This window comes from Crocuta crocuta, unplaced genomic scaffold (assembly GCF_008692635.1).
Source record: "Crocuta crocuta isolate KB4526 unplaced genomic scaffold, BGI_CrCroc_1.0 scaffold72, whole genome shotgun sequence".
In the NCBI taxonomy this organism is placed as follows: domain Eukaryota; kingdom Metazoa; phylum Chordata; class Mammalia; order Carnivora; family Hyaenidae; genus Crocuta; species Crocuta crocuta.
The window spans coordinates 5653851-5675994 of NW_027529427.1; the positions used below are offsets into that span (position 1 = coordinate 5653851).

At 56.4% G+C, this 22144-nt stretch overlaps 1 protein-coding gene across 1 annotated transcript in view; it reads right to left on the reverse strand.

Annotated features, from left to right (window-relative positions):
* Positions 1-6: 6 nt before the first annotated feature.
* Positions 7-22144, reverse strand: part of TSPAN9 (tetraspanin 9) — an 81428-nt gene continuing 59290 nt past the window's right edge. The window contains exons 2-7 of the mRNA XM_077758994.1: positions 3753-3944; positions 3312-3386; positions 2922-3021; positions 2204-2337; positions 1763-1846; positions 7-177 (exon numbers count right to left, since the gene is read on the reverse strand). Coding sequence (XP_077615120.1) covers positions 106-177; positions 1763-1846; positions 2204-2337; positions 2922-3021; positions 3312-3386; positions 3753-3944 — 657 coding nt within the window. The 3' untranslated portion in view covers positions 7-105. The remainder of the gene's footprint in view (positions 178-1762; positions 1847-2203; positions 2338-2921; positions 3022-3311; positions 3387-3752; positions 3945-22144) is intronic.

Consider the following 22144-nt stretch of genomic DNA (forward strand, 5'->3'; position numbering starts at 1 on the left):
GCAGGGGTCAGCAGTCTGGAGAGCGCGGGCAGGCAACACAAAGCTCAAATCTTCTTCCCTGGCGCAGTGTCGGCATGGGGGCCGGGGAGCTCCCGGCCAGCCCACTCAGGCGTCGTACTTTTTACCAGTCCGGTTGATATGCTGGAAGAGGGTCATGGAGAAGGCCATGCCCAGAATCTGAAAGACACGTGGGAGAGGGCCTTGGATGGAAGCCCCGGGGCAAGCAGGGGTACCCATCTGTGTGACGGGAGACAATGGTGGGCAGAGGAGGTCGCTCAAGATGAGCTCAGCCCCTCAGAGCTGTTTGTACAGAAACCTCTCTGAGGCTCAGGGATCCCCCTATTGCAGGGCTCTGCTGTGAGGACCCAAAGCACAAAGGACCCGGCGCTAACGGGTAGCTACAAGGGAACTGAGGTGGGAGCTCAAAGGTGACAGGAACCTTAAAAACCCAAGCCGCATCCCTCCGTTTGGTGATGTTTTGGGTGCAGCCGGCGGGTCTTCACCACTGATGTGCTTACAACAGCAGTAACGCTCCTCTGTGTTCCCGCAACTCCTGAATCCTGCAGGGGGTGGTGGCCCAGAGCAATGCAGGGGGAAGCCTGCCTGAGGCCCCAGTCAGCACAGGTAGTGTGCCGTGGGCACATGCCACAAAGCAAGGGACCGGGAGACACTGCGTGGCTCTACAGGACTCAGGGTCTGGGTGTAAGTGGAGGAGACCCTGGCTGGTGGCGCTCTGGCCCAGGCCTGAGCACAGTCAGCCGAGAGGTGCCCTCTTCTCCATACTGAATAGCATCTTGCCCCTGTGCGCACAGCTCACATCAGAGCTCTGCACAAGTGACAGCGGGCTTGTCTGCTGAGCTTGAAAGCTCTTGGATGAATGACACACGGTCAGACCCCCTCAGACCCAACAGTTTAGGGCAAGAAAGATGCAGGATGCCAGCCAGTCAAGTTCCAGCGCTCCAGGGGGAATCGGGCACTGAAGACTCCTGCTCGCCCAAGGCTGCAGCCATTCATAAATGGACCAAGGAGGGAGTCCGGGAATGCTCATCCCCAGAAAGGTCAGGGGACTCTTGCTCCCCGCAGCCATGCCAGCCTCATCTTTAGGAAGGGAGGCAGGGATTTCCTCCTGGTCCCCCTCCACCATCTACGCTAGGGCTTGCAAAGTGGGGCTGCCCACTGAATGCTCACTAGGAACAGCTAACACCTACTGAGCCCGTCCTCGCTGCCTGGTACTGCTCTCTGCCCTGTTACACGTATGGGGCTTACTTAACGCTAAGAATGGGCATGATGATCATACCCATTACACTGATGATCATACCCATTACACTGATGTAAGGCACAGACGCTAAGCAACCTGCCCAACTCACGTATATCTAACAGGTGCTGAGGCCAGGACGGACAGCCACGAGTGTGAGCCTGTGCTCACAAGTGTTACCTGAGGACTCGGGTTTCACTCAGTCCCAGGGTACGTGTCCCTGTGAAGTAGGACAGGCGTGTTGTCAAGCACGCCCACACGGGGATTCGCGGGATGCCGGCCCCAGGCTCAGAACGGATGCCCAGGAAGCAGCGCCCTGCTGCGCCCATGGGGTTGGGACAGAGGGACTCAGGACAGAGCAGAGTAGGACAGCACAGGGGCTGCAGGCCGTCGGGGTCGGCCAGTGTGCGCACGCGTGTGCGTGCATGCGCGCACACCGCAGGATTCATTTCTGCCTCTGGCTCAGGCCCAGCCGGGGAGCCTCGAGGCTCCAAACAGCTCACTCACCTGCATGATAAGGATGCACATCCCCACCATGCCAAGCACGTGCTTATTGTCATCAAACCACGTCTTCACCTTCTCATAGCAGCCCTAGGGAGCAAGGGCCACAGGTTAGGCCCCTGCACGACTGTGAGTGCCCCTTGCTGCCTAGCCCCCACCTCAGGTCCCCTTCCGTCCCTGTCTTCCTTCTTTCCTCCCGCCTCTCTCTGACCCCCAGCTCCTCTGACTTTTGAGCAAGCCTCGCCCCTCCCCAGCCCGCCCAGGGATTGGCTGCACAGCCTCGGACCCCCACCCTCTGACACCTGCCTTTTGGCTTCTGTCCTGCACACCCCCACCTTCCATTAAGCCAATGCCTTCCCGTCCCCTGACCCTCCCCTGCCTCCCCCGCAGGTGTCCTCCACACGGGGGCTCTGGGAGGGGCCCCAGGGAAGCAGCTTGCGGCCTCACCGTTCTCCACAGCGGGGTGGTGGCGTTGCGCCCGCAGCCCTGGGAGTTCTCCATGCAGCAGCGGTCGGGCACTGTGTTCTCCCCCAGCACCTGGTACCAGTCCGTGTAGTTGGTGACGCCGCAGCAGCGCATCTGCGGGTGGGGGGCACGGGCTCAGACACGCCACCGCCCGCCGTCCTCCTCTGGGCCTCCCCCTGCCTACGCCAGCCTGGCCGCACGAAAGCCGCCTCCCTGCGTTCAGCAGAGGAGACAAAGGCCTCCTTCTTGTCCCCTCTTTGGGCCTCACCTGGGCCCGAAAGGGAAGTGACGGCCCCTTCCTGGAGGCCGGAGCCCGGAGAAGGTGACACCTACCTGCCCCTCTGAGCTGGGCACTGGACACGGAGCAGGAGCCCTCAGCCGTCTGCTCGCCCACCACCCCTCTGCTTTGTGGATCCTCCCAAGCTGGCTGCCGGCTCCTCCCCAGGGCTTAACGTGGGGCCTCTGGGCTGCACTGACTTGTTCTCCTCTTAGAATCAGGGTCTCCCTACCTGACCCATAATCAGGGCAACAAACTCTGTCATCCGTGCCAAAGCTTCAGAAAAGAAGGGTCTGGATGATCTGCTCTTCTAGTCTATCTGTCCTCCCGGTCCCTGTACCCATTTTGGTGCTCCCCATGGCTCCCACCCCCGTGTCCCGGTCCTGCTCACCCTGCTTCCCTCAGCCGCCGCCCCCCCCCCCNCAGCCTGGATGATATTCCAGGCATTCTTAAGCCCCACGTTGTTCTCCGTGTTGTACAGGAAGAGGCCTTCTCTCAGGTCGTTCTTGGCATTCTCATTTACCTGTCAGGTGGAGGGCAGGCCCCTGAGTCCCTTCTCTGAGTGCTCAACACAGCTATGCTTGAATACTCCTGGGGATGGGGAGCTCACTAATGCCAGAGGATTCTATTTCCTAAGACTACACAGGTAATAAGCCCCCCCACGCCCCCCCCACTCACCTCCCCCAGGCTCCCCCCACCAAGACCTTTCTTCCTTCCTCCCTTCCTCAGAGCTACTGTCTGTCCGTGCTTCTCCTCTGTTCTAACCCCACCCTGCTGCCACGCCATATGCCCCGCCCTTCTTGTAAGGCCTACCTTGTCCATGTAGACGAAGAAGAGGATGAGCAAGATCAGCTCTGCCAGGAGGATGATCAACAGGACGATGAAAAACTGGAAGGAGAGAGTGTCGGTGTGGGCGTGGCCAGGGATGGGGTGCACACGGGGCTGGGGAGGCAGGGGGCAGGCAGCACCTAGACATGGCTTCCCAGGCATGGGAGAGGCCAGCTACAGCTCCTGAGGGGTCCTGATAGCTAAGGGAGGGAGATGAAGGAGACACACAATCAAGGAGTGGAAGGGACAACTGGGGCCAGGATACCCGATCATGAGGAAGAGGGGTGTGGTCGGGCAGAGAACATTCTAGAAACAGTTTCTGTTGGGCATCCAATAGGCTGGTGGTTGTCCTGGCCTCGCCTGTCTCAGTGACCCAGATGCAGGGAAATGGGAGTTCAGAGGGCTGGGGGCGTGGCGTTCACTTACACTGAGGAGGAGGCACTTGTTTTCCTTGATGGCCCCCAAGCAGCCAAGGAAGCCTGTCACCATGACCATGGTGCCTATGGCGATGACCAGGTTGGCTGCCGACAGCGAGGGGAAGCTGGGGGAGAAGGTGGCAAAGTTGCCTTGGGACACGGATAGCCAAATGCCCACTCCAAGCAGCCCACAGCCACAGAGCTGGAGAGAAAGGAAAGCCGTTAGATCAGTACCGCTCCTGTGTTCATCTCCGTGGAACCCGAAAGGCTGCGGGCCCCCACCTCTGACTCTGAGACCAGGAACGGGTGGGAACGGGGCTACAGGTCAGATATGGCCACGGGCCCTAATGACGTTGGCTGTGAGACCCTGACAGACCCTCGGCCTGTCCACATCTCAGTCTCCCCATCTGGCAAATAGCTTCGCGAACCTCCTAGGTCACTCTGAGGATCAAATTTTAAACGACACAGGCAAAATCCTGTAACAAACACGGAAGGTCCCAGACACACATGAGCGGCTGTGGTTACTCCCCTTGTCAGCGGAGAGGCCCTGGCCTTCAGGAAGGGGTCCAGGAGGAGGGGCGCAGTGCTCAGGGAAGGGGAGTAAGGACTCGTCTCTGGGGCTGAAAGACTGTCCGAGGCCAGTTTCTCAGAGCCAGACCCTCCGGCGGCCACATCCTGCCCTGTCCAGAGGGCCATTTGCCCACTATTCTCAGGAGCCTGAAGAACAAATTTCCCACAGATGGAAGGAGAAAGGAACGCATCGGGCTGGCTGAGGGGCTGGCCGCCATGCAGGCCGTGAGAATCCATCACTGCCTTTGCCGTCCATCCATGTGAGCCAGCAGCCTGCGCTCTGGGCCTGAAAACCGAGAGCTCCTCCACGGCACCCCTGGGCCTGCGACGCCACCGTTTCACCCAGGGACGCTTGGGTTTCTTCTGCTGCAGGTCTCCACAGCTGCCTTATTTTATGCTCCATATAGCTGACGCTCACCCCGCTCCCTCCGGCTCCAGGGAAGTATGTGGAGTCTGAGGAGCCAATCAGTCAGTCAACTGATATTTACTGAGTACCTACAGCCTGCGGCGTCCTGTGCCAGAGGAGCCACAGCCACTTCGAGACCTGCCTTCCTGGGACCTCCCTGCTGCACAGATGGGAAAAATAAAGCAGCATTGACCCCATGCAGTATACACTGGTGCCAAATAAAATAATACAGGGGTTTAGAGGAGGCAATCACTGCCATGGCCTGAAATATTCAGTTGGAGGAGGCAGTCTCTAGAGGGTGGGGGGATTTGGGGCAGGTGGGGGATGAGAACATTCCATGCAGGGTAGAAGTGTACACGTAAGGACTTGGGAGGCACAGACGTGGATATGACACCCGGCTCCAGCTTTTCCTGGGAGTGTGACCTTGCAAACTCCTTTTACGCCCAATGAGAATGACACCACCTGCCTTCTGGATTGTTGGGGGAATTTAAATGGAAGAAAGCATGTGAAGTGCATGGCCACTGCCAGGTGCTGGTCTCTGAAAGGCATTTGCTGAGCAGCTCCCGTGTGCCAGGGGCTGTGCTGTGACCCCAGGAATCAAGCATATCTCTGCTCTCGAGCTGCTCTAGCTCCAGAGGGGAGACACTGATGGATCAGCGAAGATAAGGCGACTATGAGTAGACAGAGAGTGGTTCTCACATGTGTGCGTGGAGGCTAAGGGGGAGAGGCACAGGCTGCCCCTAGGGGGGTGGCCTTTTCTTCCCCCATTCAGTCCACAGATCCAAACTGAGCACCCTGAGTGCCAGGGCCCATGCTGCGTGCTGGGGCTAAGGGAGTGAGCAGTACAGACACCCCCCCCCCACCTCGTGAACAGGCTATTCTTACAGGGCACATGGATGCTACATGAGCAAACAGGTAATAGAATCTCAGGTGATGGCACATGCTGTGAAGAAAAACGAGGATGGCAAGGAGTTAGAAAGTTTCAGGGGACACAGTGGTCAGGGAAGGCCTCCCAGAAAGGTGGAATCTGAGTAGGGACCCAAATAAAGAGGGGAAGTGGTAGAAGAATGTTCTAGATGGAAGGGCAAGTGCAGAAGTCCTGATGCAGGAATGAGCCTGGCCAGCCCAGGAGGGAGCAAGCTGCCCAGGTAGCTGCACAGAGGGGAGGAGGTGACCAGTGACAGGGGACCAGTAGGCAGGATGGCAGTGGACAGGTGAGACAAGATCTTGCAGGCGTCAGTAAAGAAAACGGGCATGGGATGCCCCTAGGGCTGAAGAGTGATATGATTTATATTTCCAACAGATCTCGTGGCCGCTGCTCAGAGAAGACCCCTGGAGGGCAAAGGGGGAACCCCAGAGCGCGATCAGGAGGCCACAGCAGGGATCAGAAAAGAGCTGGGGGCGACCCACACCAGGTGGCTCTGAATGAGGTTTATCTGTAAGGTAGGATTGACAGGACTTACTGGGATTTAAAAGATGAGCAGGATTTTCATAAGTGAGCAACCAGAAAGGTGATCCGGATCGGGCAGGACCAAAGAAGTGTGCGTATTCCCACGTTTTACTAAACCAGGGATGGTTCGAGGAGCTGGGGAGGAGGGGGAGGAAGTGGAGCAGTGGTCCCGTGCCTCCTGCACCCGCAGCAGTCCCACCGGAACTACCTCAAGGCTCCCCGAGGAAAGGGCACCCTCAAGCCTAGAGCATCCACCCATGGGGTATCCGCAGGGCTTTGCAGGCGGGATGGTTGCCACCACCCCTGTAACCACTAGGTGGCGCTCCAGGCTGGGTCAGAAGCTCTGAAACTTTCATCCAACTTCTCAGACGGACTTTTTTCAATCTGGTCAGTTCCTATACTGCCGTCTCAATTTTTCTTTCATTAATCATACCATGGAAATTCATAAACTTCATGCTGAAGATTTATGGCTCTAAAAGCCAGAGGCTGGAATGATTGAGAGGAAACCCTGTGGCTACCAGGTCACTCACGGCAGGTAGAGGAGCCCGTCGTTAAAGGGACCTGGACTTGAGACCCCTGGAGCTGCAGGATGCCGTTGCTACCCTGCTGTGGGGACACTGGGGCCCCCAGGACCCTCCTCAGTCACAGTGCAGCCTTCCCCGGAAGCCAGTTCCCACTGGGCCTGGCGGGGGCCCCTCTCTACCTCCTTTCTCCATCTCCCTCCTGGGGAGAACTGCCGTGAGGTCCAGGAGACTCTATCCGGGAAAACCTCAGTGGTTCAGAAGTTCCCAGGGCCTGGTCATCCCTCTCAAAATGGATCTATGATCTTGCTCCACATGCTTTGAGTTGGTGTGCAAGCTTCCCAAAGCCCCACCCAGGAGCCTCCCTCTACCACAGTAAGAGAAAACAGCACTGTGGCTCTGTCCCCACACCTGCTTCCCTTCTCACTTCCTGTCTGAGGTCCTAGCACCAGGCTAGACCCCAGCCTACAGGTGGGGCAGACCCCACACACAGCCTGTGCTTCAGCCCTGGGCTGCAGGGGGCTGGCTGAGTGAACAGGGCCCCTGCAGTGCACTCCAGGAGGGAAGAGAACATGAACGATCAGGCTCTGAGCTACAGATTGGGACAGCAAGACCATGGCGCCGCCAGGCAGGACCCAGCCCCGGCCCCCTGGCCCCGCCCTGGCGCGGGACCCCTTCTGTACCCTGGCTCTAGGAGGCCGATCAGTGCATGCCAAGCCTGGGCCGGTGAGCGAAGGGCACTCAGCCCCTACCTCACGCCAGGTGCCCTGCTGCCTCTGGCCTGGTGTTCAGCCCAGCCTGCAGAGAGCTGCCTGAATCCTTGTTCTAAGACGCTGCCTTCATCATGCTGCTCCCATGTGACCTTACAATTCCTTAGCTCTCTGAGGCTCAATTTCCTTCAAAATGTGGGATGTGGACTAGAGAATTTCTCAGGCCCCTGCCAGCACGGGCTTAGCCAAGCCTGAGATGCGATGCCCTCACGTCCCTGCCCGGTGGTTCTCAACCCAGAGTGATGTTGCTCCCCTGCGGACACCTGGGAGTGCCTGGGGACATGTCTGGCCGTCACAACTTGCCGTGTGAGTGAGCAGAGGCCGGGGTTACTGCCAAACAACCTACAACGCACATACGACGGTCCCTCACCACAAAGAACTATCCAGCCACAAATGTGGACAGTGGGCAAGAAACCCAGGGGTCCACCCTGTGGCTATCACCTCCAGGAGGCAGGCGTCACAGGAAGAACCCGGTGTATCCCCTCCCAGGGTGGAGCGGCGTCCTGGTTCTGAAAGGGACAGTAAAACGTGGGAGTAGGGAGCTGGCGAGACTCTACCCGGGGAGCTGGTGAGAACTGGGGCAGGAGCAGGGAAGAGGTCAATGTCTGGTGCATGGCAATGGGCAGGAGGGAGGAGAGAACAGCAGAAAAGGTTCTGGGCAGGAAGGCAAGAAGACAGGAAGCAGATCTCTGAAGCCAGAGCAAGGGGCAGAGGTGGGCACGGCAGGAATGGGCGGGGGTGGGGACGAGCGCTGCCCCATGCGGACGGTGCCCAGCACAGGAAGGAGACAAGGTCTGCAGTGCCAGAGAACTTAGCTGGTGGCATTCGGGAAAATTCCCTTTCAAAACCAGAGGACTATCTCAGCTAAGATGACTGAGCCACAAGCAAACCCAGGGCAGGCAGAGACTCCGAGGTGAGGCAGGGTGACTCAGGGAACCACAATCTGGCCACGGTTAGCACTGACCAACCTGAGGTCACCAGCCAGACAGGCCTGGGCAGCACCCCTCTCCAAGCAGGGGGGACCCGGTGAGTTGCCCCCTCCCCCAACCAAGGGCATTTCTAAATATTTTCAGTTCAGCACTCCAAATAAATCCACATCCAAATGTGAGAAAACAAGCGCCTACCCTTGGGCTTGCCCGTGGCCTGGATCTCTAGGAGGACAGGGATTCAGGTCTGTTTTGTTCACTGCTAAGTCCCCAGAGCCTAGAATGGTGCCTCGCCCTTGGCAATGCCTTTGGGGGTCCTTCCTACAGGCTCTCCTGTCTAAGGCCCTTCATGGACTCTGCAGAGGGAGAAAGTACGGGCTGTTTCAGGGGACAATCTCAGGGTCTTCCCGGTCACCGTTGGGCCCATCTGCCAGATGCACAACCAGTAAACTGAGGTCCGGCCAGGCCACGGCCATATAGTGAGCATGCACTCCAGACTCACTTCAGTTATGAGGCCTGTTGTAATTAGCCGAATAGCCCCGTGGCATTTTTCTTCATCTTCAGTTTGAATCATATTGATTTGTAGTTTTAATATATGTTTCTGCCTTGTGTCTTTATGTATTTTTCATGCAGGCATCCCATTTCTCTGGGTAGGCAGGGGGTGGGGTGAGGGGAGTCCTGTGATTTACCCTTCAACCCAACCTCCCTGCTTAGCTTCTAACCCTGACTCAGAGCACAGGACAGCCACTCCCTGTGTCCCCTCCTCACTGCCAACCATCTGTGCCCCATGTGGGGGTGGCCTTCCATGGAGGTGACTTCCTGTGCTAGGGCTGGGCCCAGAGCAGCGCATTAGGGACTTGCCCAGCCTTCTGTGCAGACTTGCTACCCACCCCCCACTGAGGCACCAGCACGTCTGGAGCTAGGCTCACTCTCTTCCATTCCTCTTCCGTGGAGGGCCCAGAACACGCCTGGGATACTCCATAAACATTAGCTCCATGCATGGATGGATGGATGGAAGGGGGCAGGCAGGCCTGAGCAGGCCACAGCCCAGCAACAGAACACACAAATCCACCTGAATAAGAAGCCCCCCCATACTAGAAGAAGCTGCCCCTCATCCCTATTCCTAGAATTCCCCAAGTGCCCCCAAATTACTCCCAACTCAGTCCCTGAGCCCCTGATTTGCCTGTATGAATTGCCTGCTCATCTGACCCCCGCAGCCTCATGTGTCTCTGCAGAGCCCCCCAACCCGGCCCCTGCCCCCCACACCAGCCTCATCCCCTCTGCTTTGCAGGAGCTTTCCAAACACTGGGTCTCCAGCACTCTCTATGAGCCAGGGCCAAGTGCAGCGTTTAACGGCATTTAATAAATTAGTGGATGTGGAGAATAAAAAAGAAAACCAAAACAACTTTAATTTCGCAGCCTGACGTGCAGCTAGTAATGGTCCCGCCTGGTCCTAGGAGAAGCCAGCCTGCCAAGAACTGCGTCACAGGGAAAAAGGACAGAGCCTCAGCACCAGGCGTGGGGCCGCTACTTTGTATTTCAAACACCCCTTGCCTCCAAGGGNNNGGGGGGGGGAGGGGAGGAGCCAGACAATGTCTTTGCCAAAGTCACGCGGCAGGCAGGAGAATGAGCACAGAGGGGAGGTGGCCACTTGGCGAGAAGTCTCCTTTGTGAGGCTGGCGCTGGCCCCCACAGACCAGAACCCCCACTGCCCACCCCAGGATCACAACGCTCAGCATCCATCAACAGTCAGTACATGCCGTTCCGTCCTTGTACAGTTCTGGGTCCTCAAGAGTTCTTTCTGATTAACTCAAGAGCGCACTTCCTTGCAGCTGACATGTACATGCATCAGTCCTAGCTTTCCCCAAGCAGCCACCGAGAACAAACGTAGCGGGCCTTTAAATATTGGAAGGCCTGTATCTCACTGTCCTTTCCCAAGTCTTCCGGTCTATTCAAGGGCTTTTACATCTTTGTCTCTGAGTCACCCTCCACTGCTCATCCTTGTCCCACACTCAAAGTTAGTTTCCAGCTACTGAGGGAACAGCACAGAATACAAAGACACTCCTCTCACCTCCTACACTCTGAGCCCTATACTTCTAGTAATCCAACCTAAGCCCCCACTGGCTTGGCAGACAGTNGATCATGACCTAAGCGAAAGTCGGACGCTCAACCGACTAAGCCACCCAGGCGCCCCAGCTTGTGCATAATTTAAAGTGAAACAGGACTCATTGGTCATTCTTTTTTTGAGCCCACACTTTCTCTCAAAGCCTCCAATTTCTTCACATCTTCACCTCACAGCCCCCAATATCACCAGCTTACATAGGTGATAGGGAGATCACACCATATTTCTGGGCTGAATTCTCCTCCAAATAAACATTACATAAAGCGTTTGCATATCTAGAACCCAGTTACATTTTGATTATTGCAGAATGAGGTTATTTTCTCAGATGGCTCTAGGGAGAGCACTTAAGCCTGGCCAAACTTCAGGGATGCTGTGTTTGGTTGCTGCGGGACGCGGAGGCTAACAGGCCTCTTAAATTATATGTTTCAGGAGTCCACTTCTCTCCAGAGAACTCTGTGGAGACGCTGAGACCATGCTAACCCCCATTGGGGGGTTGTCTGAGGACAACTCACCAGAAGCCCCGTCAGGTCAGATTGGCCGTGGGTCCTGTGACAATACCTCGTGTCCTCCAACTCTAAACCGTACACGATGCTGAAAGAGTCCATGGAGACTTTGAGGACAGCCTCTGGCCACCCTCCGGGGGGCTGGAGGCCTTGGGTGCCAGCAAAGGTGCGGTCACCAGTGTCCTGGCCCCCAGCTGGCCGCACAGAGGGCTGGTGTCCTCTGACCCCAGCAGGGGAGGAGGCCGGCTTTGCCAAAGCTCTGCCCATCTGTCTGGGCTTCCTGGCCCGGCCTCGGCACAGAGGGCATGTGCCCTGCCCAGGGACTCACTCGAACCAAGACATCTGTGGGACTCCAGGATGACTAGCCCTGGGGGCAGGGAGAGTCTGGGTCTGTCCCCCGCTCCAATGCTCCAAAGGGTGCTGAGAGCAGACCTGGGTCCTGATACAGCTTGACGCCCAGAGAGCAAAGGGCAGGGCCTAGATGGGAGGGAAGGGGTATCCACCCTGTGCTCCCCCAACACAGCCCCTTTAAACTCCTGTCTTCTGCAATGACTCCTCTGTCTGGGAGACCAGCGCGCCGCAGCTCACCTCCCCCACCTCCACCGGCAACCCAGCCCTGAGCCGTCTGGAAGCCTCTAATCTGATGGCAAGTCCCAGATCGACTTTCTCAGGTGCCAGCATCTTTCTGTCTTTGCAAACTGAGCAGGGGAGGTGGGTGGTGGGGAAGATGAAAAAGGATGTAGAGACAGGCCCAGAACCCCCTCAGGGGGTCTGAAGTGGGCCCGAGGCTGCCAGAAGGAAGCCTGCGGAACAGCCCCCAGAAGGGCCACGGAATGATGTGTGGCCGTGATGCCAGAGGGCAGTGGATGACACAAAGCCGCCGCCAGCCTTGTAAAGCAGGTGTGATCACTCACCAGTCCATAAATATCGATTCCCACCACCAGTACGGCCCCTCCTGGGCGGGCCAAGCGCACAGACCGGGTGCTGGGGGAGGGACACTCGGGAGCACTTATAGCCGGCATTTCCCACACTGACCCCAGCCCGTCCCGCTCCACTCTGCTGGCAGCGGGAGCTGGGCTCCCTGACAAGGACAGTCTGCTCAAGGACCCGGACAGATTCCGCACGGAGACCATGCGGCCGTTTCACGCCCCTCTCTGGGAGCGCACAGGAGGAAGCAGGCTAAAGGCTGAAGGGACAGGGCATGCACAAGAGGGAGGCTGACAGTCCTCTGTCCGGGCTCCCTCGAGAGGCTCCGCTCCCTGAGCTAGCTGGCGGGCTGCCCTTTGCTGGGACAGTGGAGGGGAGGGAGAAGGGTGACCCTTGGACATGTCTTTTCCCCAAACTCCGGAACTTGTCAACACTCCACAGGAAGCGGCTTGGAGCCTGAGGCCACCCACACCCAGTAACACAGCCAGGGCGCCAGGGTCAGAGGGGTGCCATCTTTGCTGGGGCAGGGATCGTACGTGTAGCTCTCCTTCCCTGCACACCCAGAGCCATGACTGCCCGAGCTCCCAGCCAGGGCGGACCCTCGGGGACTCAGCCTGGGACCACAGCCGGAGGCACATTCGTAACTCCCAAGGTCGCTGTAAATTGGGAGGGACGGCGCCAAGGACCCCGAGTAGCTTGTCAAAGGAGTCTGGAGAAAGGATTTTCCAGTCGCCTGCATATTTTTTCCTTCCTGCGTTTGTTTTATTTTGTGCCTCTAGGGAGAAAGGCCCTCCTGACAGCATCGAAGTGTGGAGAAGTGCGCGAAGCCGGGTTGCTGTGGGAGGCAGGGACAGGCTCAGGAAGGCAGCCTTCAAGGATCACGGTGACAGTGGTGGCCACCTGGGCCTCTCTGAGAAGGCAGGGTGGCCAGCAGCCTGGCTCTCAGGACGGCAGGCTCGGGGACAGTGATGTGCTGTGCAGCTCTGGCCAGCCACCTGGCCTCTCGGAGACAATGCTCCACTAACGGGAGAGAAGCCAGCCCCCCAGCACTCGGGGACGCAGAGAGGATGAATAGGATTATGCCTGCAGAGCACTTTGTGTTCCTTGGAATATAAATATCGTACAAGGTGCTGGGCTATTATTCAAACTCCTTGGAAAACGCAGGGGAGCAGGACAGGGACCCCTTGAATTCCTATCACATCTTTCTGGCAAAGAGCTCAAATGAGACTCTAACTCATCCTGGGGAACGGGGAAGGGGGCGGGGACCGTTCTGCTTGAGGAAAGTGCCCCCACCCCCACCAGAGGGGAAGAAAAGCCACACGGTGGAAACGTGTCCATTAACTGGGGCCTCTCAGCGGCGAGGCTCGTCCACTCTGCTGTCACAAATGGACACCCTTTTAATAATCTTCTACAGCTCAAGTTCAGCAAATAACACTCTATAATTACACGTACAGATATCCGGGAAGATCGTGGCTGACAACCAGGTCCATCTGTGGCCCCGGGACAGCCATCCACACACACTTCCGCGGTAACCCTGGGACGTGGCCCACACATGGCTGGTATTCTCTCCAGGGGTCCTGTGCCCGCAGTCTGATTATTTACACTGCCAGATGGGAGCCGTGTCCACCAGGCCTGGATTTGGCATTTCTGACACGCTTTGTGGGAGACGTGGGCTGGTGACGGTCGGGTCCCTCTGCCGGAGAGGGTGTGAGCGCAGGAGCCCCAGTGACCACCTGAGACTCCTCCCCGCTCTGTGCCAAGCCCTGCCCACTTCTTTGTCCTCCTGGCAGAAGAGCAGACCGCAGCCCGCCCTACTATTATTCCACACGTGCACGCAATTCAGGTGTCTCTGCTGACAGCTGCCTGTCAGGGTGCTCATTCGCCCCTGCCCCGACCTCCCTGTATTAACGCTTCGATACCATCCTGCTGGGGCCAGCAGAGCATAAGCGCTCGTGAGCACTGACCATGAGCCAGCATGGTCCCGACTGCCTGGCCTCTCCCGCCTCATTTAACCCTCTCAACCCAGGGGCAGGGAGCTGTATTTAGCCTCCCCATTTTACAGATGAGACAACAAAGGCACAGAGAGGCTAAGTGGTGAAGGCACCCAGGAAACCTGACTCCAGAAACCACATCCTGAACCGTCATGCCCCACTGCTCAGACACAGGTCATCCCACATAAACCGGAAAGGGTGTCCCCTAGACATGTCCATCTGGAGAAAGGAAGGCTGGTGGTGTAGTGTGTGCAAGCGAGGCTCTGTGGCCTGGAAGCCTACTTGTGCACCAGGAGAGCATGAAGAGAAAATGTAGTGATGGTGGATAAAGTAGTGACAGGGTGGTGTCCAGGGTGACGATGGTGATGAAGACAGTTAACAGTACCTGTAAGAACGCTAGCGTTTATTGACCCCCATATTACATGCCAGGTACTGTGTCGACCTCTCTGCAAAAACCATACGAGGTGGTTATTATTCCCCCCCCCCAACTTTGCACATGGGAAAACTAAGGATCAGAGATTAAGTATCTTGTCTAAACTCACACATGCAGTTGGCAAGCCTGGAATTTTAATCCGATTTGATGAGACTCTAAACCCTATGACTGAAACCTCTCCATGCCTCCTACAAACCTAAGAAAATTCTAAGGCCTCATTGTATTAAACCTTTGCAAGAAGTTTCTAGCCCAATCTGAGTCGAGGCAGGTGGGAATAGGGTGCTGAAGAGTGCAGAGACCCAGGAAGAGTCCAGCAGGAGGGAGGGAGGCCAAGGGATTGGAGTGGTGGCTGCATCCTTGCTGCCTAGCTGGGGTGGGGGTGGGGGATGTGTGGAGGCGAGGCTGGGCAGCAGGGAAGGTGGGCGCGGGCAGGGAGTACGTGCATGGGAGGCTGTATCCCATCTGCAAGCAGGGGTGTGCGCCTGGCATGCACATGGGTTGGGGCTGCCCAAGTCCAGCCAAGGTAATGCCCCTACTTAGCTGACTTTGCCAGAGTTATGCAAATTGTTGGCTTTACCTCTGCAAGACGCAGCAAGAAGGAATAAAACAAACTGATCTGGAGTTTGACAGACCTTCTTTTGGTGCCTACATCTCCACAAAAGAGGAGTTTATGCAAATGACCACGGTCCTCTGCTGTTTGCTTTCTAGCGTGTTCTTTCACATACACGGTCTCACACATGCAGCCCCCACGGCCTCAGGAGGAGTTGTTACCCCACTTCACAGATGAGGGCGCTGCGGCCCACGGGGGTCAAGCCCTCCTCTCATGCGGTGCCTCGAAGCAAGCTGCGTGGTTTGCAGGGCTCTGTGCGGGGAGCAGCTTCGTCTGACCCACCAGAAAACGGAGCTGCGCAGTAACTCACAGAGCGACTCAAAGGCTGTCCACTTGCTAGAGAGGAGAAACACGAGGGCCTGACCAAGAACCCATTCACTGAGCCTTGTGCATCGGTCTCTCGCCAGCTGCCTCCAAGGTCTCTGCCCTGAGCCGGGTGCCATGCTGGCCACGGGCACACACGAGCTAGAGATGGGGTCGCTGCTCTGGGGACATCCAAGCCAGCAGGCCCAGCGAGTCGGGGTGACAAAAACCAGCCACAACAGAGAACAGCACCCGGCCAGTGCCGAGTGTCGTGTCAGGGNCTGGGATTAAATGAGACTCATGAAAATAAACTTCCTAGCGTGGCGCCGTGTACAGAGCTATAAACGGGAGTCATTATTAGTATTTACGGGCTGCAGTCTCCATTCACCCAGGTGACCGAGACCAGGCAGAGCAGCTGTAAGCCAGGGGCCAGCAGTGGAGAGAGGTGGGGAGGTCCTGCCCAGGCTGGAGTCCCGCTGTCTCCAGCCCCCAGTGCCCCCGGCCGGGCTCCGTGGGCCCCCCTCCTCCTCCAATATGGCACAGCACAACTGCCCAGACATGCTTTACTCACCCCGCCGGCCGGCCGCTCCCCAGCCACCCATCTCCGGGAGGCAGCTCCCTTTCCCGATGTGTGAGCTGCTTTCTTTTGGCAGGGAGCTGCTGCCGTCTGTGCTCTGGACCATAAAACAAGTTTTCATCAATAAATTAAGATAAGCGGAAAGCCAGCTCGAAAGGAGGCGGGCTGAGGCGGGCAGGCAGGCGGCGATTAGTCGCTCTGTGACCCAGAAGGGACCAAAGTAAATCCAAAGCAAGACTAGGGCTCACGGCCTCCTCTCCCCGGATCCCAAGGGCCCCATTTGACCCAGACTTCTCAGAGAGGGGGAGACGCAGGAAGTCACTGGGCCTCTCTTGGGGCCCAGTCCATCCTCAGGGCGGTTAAGCAAGTGTCAGTCACAAGTCAGGTTCTCAGCAATGCTCTGAGCCAAAATAACGATCCAGATCACTGCGCCAGGCAAGCTAAATCTAATCAGATGCCGGCCTCCCCAGCACTAGCAGGAGACAGCCACCTCTGAAAGGAAAAACATCATTCTCACAGCTTCCCCATGGCTCCTCGTGAACCGCCAGGTCCCCCAAACGCACCTTGTGCACGTCTACCTCCATGCCTTGCTCACAGCATCTTCCCCTACCCAGGACGTCTTCCTCTTCCCTTTTCACCTTTCTCCATCCACCCCAGGGCCTTCAAGGCCCAGCTGACACCCCACCTCCTCCTTCACGTTGGCCAAGCCCACCCTGACCACCCCTAGTGTCCTGCAGCAGCTCGAGTGTCTGACAACTCATAGGAGCTCCCCCCGTGTGCCAGTACTGACCTCCGCAGGTGTGCGCTGCAGCCTACGGCAGCGGCACGGGCAGACGCCTCCCGCCACGCCACCTCTCAGTGCATCTCCCTGGCAACGAGCTCAGGGCTGGGAACAGAGAGCCCCTCGTTATTAACAGCCAGGTATGGGCTGAATGATCCCATATGAAGCACGGACATGGGAACACAAAAGCAAGGCACGTTTTCGGCTGCAAGAGGAGTGCCTCCCCAGCCCTGGTGAGACCGTACACAAGCCGCTTCCGTCCCTGATGCTCTTAAATAGGCCAAGCATATGGCGGGAGACGGGCCAGCTGTCTGTCCACCACCACACATGGAGAGGTGCGCGGCTCTGCGTATGTTTTACAGGTCAGTTGACAGGTGAGCCTTCAGGCAAAGCGGCGTGATGGACCCCAGCACACAGTACACGCCAGTGCTGCAAAGGGCTATGAACCTCCAGCAGGTGGGTTCCCGCCTGGAGCCTCGCGGCTCCCCCACTCCTAATACAAAAGGTTGAACTTGATAATATCCCAAAGCCCTTCCAGCCCTAAGATCCTGGGATTTCACTTCTGCTCAGTCCTCACTCTTGCTGTGTTGAATTAGGGAGGAGGACCGAGGCCAAGGCCTTCGGGGTTGAGTGACTTGCCCACAAACTGCGGGCCCGCATCCCGCCCCCCATCTCAGGTAGAGGGGCCCCCTCTTCTCTGGCAGGGAGAGAGAGTGCCAGGCCCTGAGCTGGGCCTGAGAAGTGTTACGTGATTTACGCTCACCCCGTGATCTGAACACCCAGTTAAGGAAACGGACGACCCTGGGGGAGACTTGCTCTTGCTAGGTCCCCCAGTCAAGGGCCCAGTCTGATGCCCGCTCAGCACCCTGCCTCAGGAACCCGCCGCGTGTATACCCCCAGACAGAGAAAGGAGATGGCAAAGTTTCAGGCCACACTGACATTAAATCAAGACTGCTAATTATACCCTGACCTGGACATAAATCAGAATCGATTACTTTCGAGCTCAGGCGCTTCCCATACCTAGAAGGAACAGAGTAACGTGAGGACTTTGATCAAGTCTGCGCTACAGGGAGCCCTAGCTCTAAAGCAGATCGCAGGGGCCCCTCCCTCGCCCCCCATCCCTGCCCCGTGTGTGCGCGCACGTGTGCGTGCGCGCACACACACACACACACAGCACTCCTTCCCAAGACCTGGAGGGGGCAAATGATGCCATTTTATAAAGGGCAAACAGAGGGAAAATAACCTACATGTGAAACTGTGAGTTGGCAGGGGCGCTGAGAACAAACTTCAACCAATGGAAAAGAAACATATTGACAATATCAAAGAGAAACATTTACTACGCATTTTAATATGAGCTCCAAAGGAATAAATTTGCTCTTGCTTTTGCTTATTCAACAGAAAAGAGAGAGCGAGAGAGAGAGAGAGAGAGAGCACGCAGGAGCCAGAGACGGATGAGGACACAGCAGAATGCAGACGCTTGCACTTTGTGGTTCCACATTTCCCTTAAGCTCTCAAAAGAGTGTTTTTTGAGATACAGGCGGACACAGGAGTCAAAAGAAATAGAAAAAATAACATCGTAAGTGGAGACACTTAGGGTGCTGTCTCCAGGGGCACCCACAAAGGAGACACCCTCAAATTAAGAGGAAAAGGTGCCGCTTCCACACATTTGACACGCAAAAAATACATTAAAAAAATCACTTGAAGATAGAACTTTAACGTCCATGGCACCAGCTGCTCAGGGGAGCTAGAGCCTGGCTCCATGTCAGGAAAATTCTGACCTCTTTGCAAAAGCGAACCTCCAGGGTAGCCCCACGGATTCCGCCCCTTCTGCAGAAAGCAGGTCACCTCAGGCCCGGAAAGGAGTGGGGCTGAGTCAGCACCGGAAGTGCTGTGGGAGGGGGCGTGGTCCGCGTTAGGATTCACCAGTCTTGTGAATGACACTGTGAACGCTGGAAACACTGGACGCAGGTGGGGACCGTGCACTTGAACCAGTGCCCTCACTGCCACTGGGTCACAAATGCCCGAGACCTTTTCTTGCACCGAATGATGGTACCTCTTTTCCATGGCGTTGGCGGCACTCTGCCCACGATCTGCTGAATCAGGGTGTGCCCCGGGCTCCTGCAAATGTGCTTCTCCACCCATATCCCTACCTTGAAGATGTGCTTCCTTCACCTCTTCTTCCATCCCAGAGTTAAACTTGGACCCGTGGGGCGCCTAGGTGGCTCAATCGGTTAAACACCTGACTCTTGATTTCGGCTCAGGTCATCATCTCAGTTTGTGGGACCCAGCCCTGCGTCAGGCTCTGTGCTGACACACAGCTCCCTCTCCCTCCCTCTCTCTCTCTGCCCCTCCCCCCAGAAAATAAACAAACCAAACAAACTTGGATCTGCGGCCAGCAGTTATGAGCACAGGCTGTGGAGTGAGCACCTGGCTTCTGCATCCCAGTTCTACCCCTCACCAAACATACTAGACGGGCTGAATTCTGCGACTCTGACCCCTTGTGTGTGACATGGAGAGAAGAGCACGTCTCCCAAACAAAATCCATGTAGTACTTACCCTATAAGGTGGATGGGAAAATAAACAGAACAAAGCTTGTAAAGCTCTTAGAACAAAAGCATGGCCTAACATTGTAAAGGTTTACCGTTGTCACTGTGACCCTTCTGTGTCTCATCCGTCTCAAATCCTTCGGCCACATCCCTGCAAATCTCCTGCACCTTCCTCATCTCCTCTACGCCCGCAGCCCAGTTCCTGCTCTCACCCCTTTGGCCGGAACCCCGGGAGGCGCCCCTGTTGGTTGCCCTCACCTCCTCTCTGTCATCACAAGCTAAGCACTCTGCCTGGAGCCCATCGTGCCTCACGTTCCAGGCCCGGAAGGCTGCTGCAGCCTGCGCCATGTGGCTAGAACTCCTCAGCAAGGACCTCCTGGAAACCTCCTACAGCATCAACTTTTCATTATTCGTGTGCCGCTATCCCCTATGACCCGGGGTACTCAGGCCTTAGGGACATACCCCATGCCGTGGGCCTGTATGTCTCTCTTCTAGCTCTTCCCCAGCAGCCGTGCCTTTCCCTTCACCCCCTACCAGTCCACAATGCCAATCCTTCCCGTGAAGGGTCCGTGACCTCCACCCACCCTTCCATGTCTGTGCACTCGAAGCACCTGACAACTCGCAGTATTTGCCCTGCAAATATTCACTGCTTGTTGGCTTTCCCTAAGCCACTCTCATTTTGCATCTTCTACGGTGCCTTGCAGAGAGTAGGCTCCCAAAAGGTGTTTTTTCAAGTTGGAACTATGTCCCAGCAGGATGGGAGTAAGATGGTACAATTTGCCCTGGGTGGCTACCTGCTGGTACTCTGGGGAAAAGGGTACCTCCGCTTGCACTGCCCAGGACCGTAGCGCCCAAGCAAGCCCCACCTCCAGGAATACCAAGGATGCCCATATTCTTCAGCAGCACAGAAATGTCTGGTCAAATGCAGCTGCACCCCCATCTCTAACCCCAAGGCATGTGACCACAGGGATTACCAATGACCTTCCTTTGTGTGACTCGTTCATGCGATCATCTTGCTTTCTCTCCTCCGTGGTGAGTAAGCACAAACTATGCCAGGAACTGTGTCAAGCAGCACTGAGCACCTCCCAGGATCTCAAAGCGCTCTGCCTGATCGCCGTGGGGTGGGAGTGGGCAGCTCCTCTCTGGGCTCCAGACTCATGCACCCACTCACCTACTTGTTTTCTCCATCTCAATGTCTCACGAGCATCTCTCACTAAATAGGTTCAGAGGAGAAATCTTAGTGCTCAAGCTACAGGGACGCTGAGAGTCCCCAGTGACTCTTTGCCTTACCTGGTGTCCCCACACCATCCATCACGATGTCTTGCCACTCGGACCTCTAATTTCCGTCTCTGGTCCACCCATTTCTCCCCATCTCCACTGCTACTATCTCTTCTCTGAACCTCTGTGATCACTTTCTCCTTTCTCACCTGCCGCTCTTCCCCATCTATATCCCATTCTCCACAGAGCAGCCAGAATGGTCCTTGTTCGAATTTCCAAGGTGCCACCTCGTGTGCAGAACAAGCTCCAAATCCTTCCTAATGCCTACAAGACCCTACGTGATCTGGCCTCTACCCTCCCCGCCCGCTCCGTGCTCCGCTCCCACTCACTGGCCCCTGTTAGTTCCCAAGGCGCACCCCACTGTTTTGCATTTGGTGTTTCCTTTGTCCAGAATGTTCTTCCTTAGGTAGTCATGTGGTTGGTTTATTCTTACCCTTCGAGTTCCGCTTGCTTCCTTCCCATCTTGTGTGGCAATCTGTTATTACTTTAAGTGTTTATTTATTATTGTCTGTCTTCCCTATTAGAATATGAGCTCCATGAGATAAGAGATCTCTGCCTTGTTCCTTGCGCATCTCTAGGGTGCTACGCTGTGCCAGGCACATGGTAAAGGTTCAGTAAATATCTGCGGACAGGAGGAACAAAGGGAGGAAGGAGACCAGGACTTGGAAATCCTCTGTCTTTGAGAACGTTCCTCAAAGGTAGCATTTAGTATACATGTACTAAGCTTCTTGGCATCCCCGAGATCCTGGGAGCGGTAGCAGTGTATGAGTGGCAGCACATGGGAAAGGCCACAGGATGTAAAAAACCTTGGCCAACAAGAACAAGATAGAACACAGGCGGTAAAGCCAATGGACTCAAGGGAGTTGAAATCTTTGCTGTGGCCATGCAACCTTAGGAATGCAACTTCATGTCTCCAGGCCCAAATTTCTCACTTATGAAAGGAAGACAATACCAAACTCTCGGGGCGGTGTAAATATAGCACCTGGTATAGAGTGGATGCTCATGTAAAATTATTCTTCTAAGGATTCTAGGGGTTCAGACCCTACACACTTTTAAAAAAATTTTTGTTGTTTATTTATTTTTGAGAAACCGAAAGAGACAGAGCAAGAACAGGGGAGGGGCACAGAGAGAGGGAGAGAGACAGAATCCGAAGCAGCCTCCAGGCCTGAGCTGTCAGCACAGAGCCTGATGTGGGGCTTGAACCCATGAACCATGAGAAACATGACCTGAGCTGAAGTCAGACGCTTAACCAACTGAGCCACCCAGGCACCCTCGCCCCCACACTCTTTCTAATTAAACGAGTCCCATCTTCCTGCTCCCCAGGCGCTGGGCTGCCTAGGTGTCACTGTCAATCATGCATCAGCCATCTCACCTCAGGATCTCACCCAAGGGACAAGAGGCAGCGAGGAGTGACGCTGCCCGACAAGCATGCCACGCTGTCCACGGAGATCAGATGCATTTGGATGCCGCGGAGCCTCTGCTGGGAGTCGCCAAGGGAAGCCTGCTCCCGGACCAACCCATTAGTCCCTGGCTGAAGACCCTCGAGCAGGCGTTGGGTCATGGCGTGGGCTTGTCCAACAGTGCTTGGGACCTGGGGCCACCCCGTGCTGCTTGCAGCCTCAGTGGGAGGGCGAAGAGGGAGGAGAAGAACCAACTTGCCTGACATCTTGGGTCTCCAAAACCAAACA